The 7500-nt window shown below is 36.4% G+C and overlaps 1 protein-coding gene across 1 annotated transcript in view; it reads left to right on the forward strand.

Annotated features, from left to right (window-relative positions):
• LOC125668244 (uncharacterized) overlaps nucleotides 1-7500 on the forward strand; it is a 75179-nt gene that overhangs the window by 15888 nt on the left and 51791 nt on the right. The window contains exons 10-12 of the mRNA XM_048902098.2: nucleotides 118-306; nucleotides 3318-3366; nucleotides 6124-6223. Of these exons, the coding sequence (XP_048758055.2) occupies nucleotides 118-306; nucleotides 3318-3366; nucleotides 6124-6223 (338 nt within the window). The remainder of the gene's footprint in view (nucleotides 1-117; nucleotides 307-3317; nucleotides 3367-6123; nucleotides 6224-7500) is intronic.

The raw sequence follows: 7500 nt of genomic DNA on the forward strand, positions 1-7500 counted from the left end.
GATTCAAACTCAGCAGCATTGATGTCATTATACGCATGGTGTGATATGACTGAAGTCGTTTTTTATTATTTTATTAAAATTTGATACGGTTTAATAGATTTTTTCCCTTTCTATAAGGATGTGGACATGAAAATTGCTCAGCAGATAAATGAGAGTGAATACGCGGAGACTGGCCAGCTGATTGAGTGTGGTTGTTGTTACTCGGAGGTGCCGTTTGATTTTATGGTCCAGTGTTACGAGGGCCATCTGTTCTGTGAAGATTGTTTGAAAAATTACGCCAATGAATCGGTGTTTGGTCATGGAAAGGTATGTAATACATTTTTCCATTGTATCAATATAGTTAAAGGAATATGGTAAAAATTTCATTGAAAAAAGGAAATCTTACGAACGAATACATTTACTTTATAAATGTAAACAACCTAGGGAACTATTGAAATTTTCCTCGCACACATTCGTAGGAAGGTTGTTGATATATACCATTGATGAATAAGGAATTCACAAACATCCTATGTTTATTGTTTTTCTTAATGTAGGACTCAAAATGATTGATGGCCTGATAGTATGGAGCCTTTAAATTATGGATTTGGGATAATGCTATTTAAAGAGAATTTGCCCTTGGGGCTAGTAAATTTGCATATCTATCAAAATTCCTCAAAATATTAGCTGTGTGTGCGTCCAGTTTTTATTGAATACAAAACATTATTTTGATTTCACTTTAGTTAAGTTGTACTATGAAGTAACACCTTGTAAATAAATTCTCCAATCTTTCTAAGAACATTATTAAGGAGTATATCTACAATCAACAAACCTCAGATGATTCTTCTACACTTTACATAAAAGTGTGTAAGGTATGAGCCGTGCAAGGAGTTCCGAGTGAGTAGATCTCAGAACGCACGTCTTCAGCTGCAATTTTCTTTGAATGAGGCTGTCTAATATTGCAACACTACACTACGCTCCCATAAATGACAAAAACAAAGTTGACACAAGAGTATATGTCTGAATTTAAGTGAAAAACATGGATATGAATAGTAAGATTACGATGTTTTTTAGCTCACCTGAGCTGAAAACTCACGTGAGCTTTTCTGATCACCTGTTGTCCGTCTGTCTATAAACTTGTCACATTTTTGACTTTTTCTCCAGAACCACTGGGCCAATTTCAACCAAACTTGACACAAAGCATCCTTGGGTGAAGGGCTTTCAAGTCTGTTTAAATGAAGGGCCATGTCCCCTTCAAAGGGGAGATAATCACAAAATTGCAAAAATAGGGTGGAGGGTCATTTAAAAAATTTCTTCTCAAAAACCACTGAGCCAGAAGAGCTAGAATTTACATGAAAGCTTCCTGTTATAGTGGAGAGTCAAGTTTTTTTTTAAATCATGACCCCGGGGGTAGGATGGGGCCACAATAGGGGATCAAAGTTTCCCATACAAATATATAGAGAAAATCTTTTAAAATCTTCTCAAGAACCACTGGGCTAGGAAAGTGCAAATTTACATGAAAGCTTCATGACATTGTGCAGGTTCAAGTTTGTTAAAATCATGGCCCCCGGGTTTAGGGTGGGGCCACAATAGGGGATCAAAGTTTTACATACAAATATATAGGGAAAATCTTTAAAAATCTTCTCAAGAACCACTGGGTCAGGAAAGTTTACATTTGCATCAAAGTTTCCTGACATAGTGCAGATTCAACTTTGTTAAAATCATGACCCCGGGGGTGAGATGGAGCCACAATAGGGGATCAAAGTTTTCCATACAGATATATAGGGAAAATCTTTAGAAATCTTCTTCTCAAGAACCACTGGGCTAGGAAAGTACAAATTTACATGAAAGCTTCCTAACATAGTGGAGATTCGAGTTTGTTAAAATCATGCACCTGGGGGGGGGGGGGGGGGGGGGGGGGTGTCAGAGTTTTACATACAAGTATATAGAGAAAATCTTCTTCTCAAGAACCATTGGGCCACAGAAGTTTAAATTTACATGAAAGCTTTCTGACATAGTGGATATTAAATAGGGCCAATTTTTTTTTTTAAATTGATTTACGGATTTCAAAATTTTCAAATCCGTTTGGAGGAGGTTAAAAAAAAAGTTCAAATGACAAAATGTTAAGTAATAAAAATGAATTTGATTTGAGGTCAAAGTTTTATCATCAACTTTAATATTCTCTTCACAGTCAACTTCAGGCTGTGGTATATAGCGACTATTGTGAACCTTGGCAACAATGCTGTTTCCTTCAAAACATTTTTTATTAAATTAACTTTCTATCATTATCAAATATCCATTGTTTACCGTTTAGTTATGTAAATCCCAAAATAAGAGAACCACATCGTTTTTCCATTCAAAAGATGGCATCCATGACGTATATAGGGATGCACTAATCACCTGAAGTACTAAAATCCTGACTGACCTTACCAAGCATATATTTTGTCTAAAAATTTACTATATAGTTTTAAAGTCTTATTTATGAAGTCAAGTAAAGTTATAAATAAAATTCATGAACCCTATAAACATTTATTCAAAAATTCTGAATAGTTCATATTAGTAAACTACACAAAATATTAAATTTAAAGTCATTGTAGGCATGCGAAGAATTAATTTTGCTTGAAAAAAATTAAGTTTAGAAAACATGCGATATGTCATGGCTCGAAATTAACAACAGTCCGTGACTGGTTAAAATTCAGTTTCTGCTCATGGCAGAGTTATACCCCTTTGACTTAAAATTTTTAAACAATTCAATTTCCATTCATTATTCAAGTCATACATGGACATTTTAAATTGAAATTGGGATGTAGATATGTCCTTAAAATATGCATCTATCAATTTCATATTTGGTTCTAGTTGATTGATTTTTTGAAGAGTTGAGCCACTTGAACTATAATTTTTTTTAAACATTTCCCAGTTTGTGCTTAGAATACACAGGTCAAATACTTGTATGGTTCCGGTCAGATAACCCCTTGGAGAAATCAAGAGTAGTTTAATCAATGCATGACTTCTTGATGTTGATAACATTATGAAATCAAAGTTGTGTCATTGAAAGTCGCCTCCAATTCATAATTCTGATATCAAAATAATTTATCGCTGTGTTTGTTTCAGACCTCCTTACTTTATCGCTGTGTTTGTTTCAGACCTCCAATAATTTATCGCTGTGTTTGTTTCAGACCTCCAATAATTTATCGCTGTGTTTGTTTCAGACCTCCAATAATTTATCGCTGTGTTTGTTTCAGACCTCCAATAATTTATCGCTGTGTTTGTTTCAGACCTCCAATAATTTATCGCTTTGTTTGTTTCAGACCTCCAATAATTTATCGCTGTGTTTGTTTCAGACCTCCTTACTTTGCATGTCCGATGGTTGTGATGCTTCATTCCCAAAGAGTAAGTACTTTGTCACCAAGTACTGTGTCTTTATTTGAAGGAGGATGAACCTAGTTTCTTTCTCTCTTGGATATTCCACTCTGACTCTCATAATTATAATAGAGTAACCTTCGATGAGTGCAATTGATTTCTTTTTTTAGATTATTAGTAAACTCAGGTGACCTATTGCAATTGGTTGTCGTCCGTTGTGCATCTTGTGTTAACAATTGAACATTTTTAACTTCTTCTTAATAACTACCAGTCCAATTCTTTTCAAATTTGGTATGAAGCATCATTGGGACAAGGGGGACATAAATAGTAAATTTCAGGATTCCTGCACCCCTGGGGCCTTAGAGGTGGGGCAAAAATCTGCCCAAAATTGACCAATTTTCAAAAATCTGCTTCTCAAGAACCCCAAATGTCTAAGAACAACTAAATGCATGGTGATGTAGAGCAGGAAGGCCTGTACCAAAATTGTAAATTTCATGATCCCCGGGGGTAGGGGTTCTGACCCCAGGGGGGGGCCAAACTTGGTATATAGTGTTTATGTGTAAAACACTTAAATAACATCTTCTTTAGTGTGGTTGATACTAAATTGAAAGTAAATAGATATTTAGAAAGAACAGGTAGTCCTTTACCAAAATTGTAAATTTGATGATCCCAGGGGTAGGGGTTTTGGTATCAGGATGGGACCAAAATGGTCAGTTATTAAATGTATGAACAATAGACATTTTTAACTTTTTCTTGATAACTATCATTCCAATTGTTTTAAAATTTAGTGTGAAACATCTTTGGAACAAGGGGAACATAAATTGTAAATTTCAGGATTCCTGCACCCCTGGGGCCTTAGGGGCAGGGCAAAAAGTGTCCAAAATTGACCAGTTTTCAAAAATCTTCTTCTCAAGAACCCCAAATGTCTAAGAACAACTAAATGCATGGTGATGGAGAGCAGGAAGGCCTGTACCAAAATTGTAAATTTCATGATACCCGGGGTAGGGGTTCTGACCCCAGGGAGGAGCCAAATTTGGTATATAGTGTTTATGTGTAAAATACGTAAATAACATCTTCTTTAGTGTGGTTGATACTATATTGACACTGAATAGATATTTAGAAAGAGCAGATACTCCTTTACAAAAATTGTAAATTAGATGATCCCAGGGGTAGGGGTTTTGGTATCGGGGTGGGACCAAAATGGTCAGTTATTAAATGTGTGATCAAGAGACATTTTTAACTTCTGGATAACTATCATTCCAATTCTTTTCATGTTTGGTATGAAACATCTTTGGAACAAGGAGGAGATAAATTGTAAATTTCATGATCTCCGGGGTAGGGGTTCTGACCCCAGGGCGAGGCAAAACTAGGTATATAGTGCTAAATGGATAGTGCAGGTAGTCTTTTACCAAAATTGTAAATTTGATTTTCTTCAGAGTAAGGGTTCTGACCCCAGGGTGGGGCCAAACTTAGTATTATACAGGTGACTCTCGATAACTCGGAACTTCAAGGAACCTTGATAAAACTTATTCGAGAGATCGAAATTCGGAAATTGAAGGTCCGCTGGTATAGTTAAGATTTTACAGTAACCGGAAATGTTTACTAACAAGATCATATGATATTGTTTTGACATGTTTTCCTTCATATTCGTCAGGTAGTTAATTTGATATCAAAATAAAAAGCCTTATTTTGCATTAATAAAAACATTTCAAAGTTTATGTATTTATTTGTTCTTTAATTATGCTAAACCAAGTTCCGGTGAAGCTTTGCTATCACAAACTAAACAGAGCACAATGTTATGTTGCTTTACCCAAAGCAAAAATTCTAACGAATGAGTAAAACGATTTGTTAGAGTAACTTTACACAAAGGACAAACTCGAGAAATTTAAGTCTGTAGATCTCTAAATTATGTATAAACTTACCCTCTTGTTGTCAGGTCAAAACAAATTCTAGATTTTATTCATAGTCGGATTATATACAATTTTAATCGCGACACAAAACCCCAGTGCAAGTGTAAACTGACCAATTAGCCAATTATATACTCAAGTGTGTCACCTCCACAAAGAAGCATGGGCGATGTTTCAACTATGTAAACACCTAATTACTCCGGTATTCAACAAAATCCTGGTAAGGTCCAAGCGGAAATTATTAAACGCTTGGGTAACGGTGGGTATACGCTACCACCACTTTGAGACATCGAGAGTGAAAAACAGTGAAATATGTTTTACGGGACCCAACTTCACTTCGAGAGATCGAGGACTTCGAGAGATCATTAGTAAATTTGCTTTGTTATATAAAGAAAAAAATCGGGACCATGATTTCACTTCGAGATCGAAGTTCGAGCCATCGAGAGTCACCTGTAGTATGTATGTGTAAGTTTGCTGATACTGTATAAAATCTAAATGTATACTTAGGAATTAAGCAGAAAAGCTTAGGGTGTACAAAAAATTGTGAATTTCACAACCCATAGTTATGACTTTAGGATGGGTCCAAATTATCATCTTTTGCTGTTTTAATGTTAATACACCTATTATTTAAAGCCTTTCATCAGCTTATGCACTTTTGAGGGTAGTGAAGTTTTAAGAACACATCTTGTTTTATACTGTTGCTGAACATTAGAATTTAGCTTAGGTATTCAGAACAGGAATTTTTTTCTAGATTTCATAGCTCTTGAGAGTAGTGGCACTTTTTCACTAGTATTCAGGTGACCGATAAGGCCTATGGGCCTCTTGTTTTTGTTTGTTTATTAATTGTCATGATATATTGAAGAAATAAAATTTTCTGTAGGTCAGCTGGACAAGGCCTTGCCCATTAACATTCTTAGCAAATACAATGACCGAGTGCAGGAGGAAAGTATTAACCTGGCAGCTTTGGATGACCTCGTAAGGTAAAGACTGGAAAATAACAGTGTAATGGTGAAATCAGACTCTGTCGGTGTGGGTTCGAATCCGCTCGCGCCGGTAAATGAGAGTTTCCCAGTTTACTTTCTGAAGGTTGGTGGTCTCTTCCCAGGTACATTGTATCTGGGTTCTCTCTTCCACCAATAAAAACTGGGTGCCACCAGATAACTGAAAAATTGTTGAGTGTGGCGGAAAACATCAATCAATCAATCAATCAAATCAATCGCACATAGACTAGAAAATAAGTGTGTAATGGTGAAGTCAATCACACATAGCTTTATTCTACAGGTAATGCCAGCTGATGTCTTCTTTCTCCAAACCAGGAGAAAACGATTAAATTATATAACAATACTTTAAAACACACTGATAACAAATTAACACTCACTGCAAAGTATGAGAGGAAAATAACAAACATTTTATTGGATATAACAGAAGTTTGGGTATAATGAACTGTTTTTCACTGGCTGTGGAGGTTCACTATAACCGTGTTTTACTGTATAATGAAGTTTGGTTATACATGTAATGACCTGTTTTTCGCTAGCTGTGGAGGTTCACTATAACCGTGTTTGACTACATTTATGCCGGGTAGATGAAGTAGAAACTGTTATCTTTTGTGGTCTTATGAGTTTTGCTGATCATTTCGTGTATGACAAGCTTTACCTCAGAACAGCAATTGAGTCTTTTCACCATCTGGCAAAAAGAATGCAAACCAAACTTGCTGATATGATGACACATCTAGGAATAGCTGTTCCAACTCGTGTGGATGCTTCTTCTGTCTCGTGGTGTGAACACTTCTTCTGTCTCGTGGTGTGAACACTTCTTCTGTCTCGTGGTGTGAACACTTCTGTCTCGTGGTGTGAACACTTCTTCTGTCTCGTGGTGTAGACACTTCTTCTGTCTCATGGTATTGACACTTCTTCTGTCTCGTGGTGTAGACACTTCTTCTGTCTCATGGTATTGACACTTCTTCTGTCTCGTGGTGTGAACACTTCTTCTGTCTCGTGGTGTAAACACTTCTGTCTCGTGGTGTGAACACTTCTTCTGTCTCGTGGTGTAGACACTTCTTCTGTCTCATGGTATTGACACTTCTTCTGTCTCGTGGTGTGAACACTTCTTCTGTCTCGTGGTGTGAACACTTCTTCTGTCTCGTGGTGTAAACACTTCTGTCTCGTGGTGTAAACACTTCTTCTGTCTCGTGGTGTGAACACTTCTTCTGTCTCGTGGTGTGAACACTTCTTCTGTCTCGTGGTGTAGACACTTCTTC

The sequence above is a fragment of the Ostrea edulis genome, chromosome 4, assembly GCF_947568905.1.
Source record: "Ostrea edulis chromosome 4, xbOstEdul1.1, whole genome shotgun sequence".
Lineage (NCBI taxonomy): Eukaryota > Metazoa > Mollusca > Bivalvia > Ostreida > Ostreidae > Ostrea > Ostrea edulis.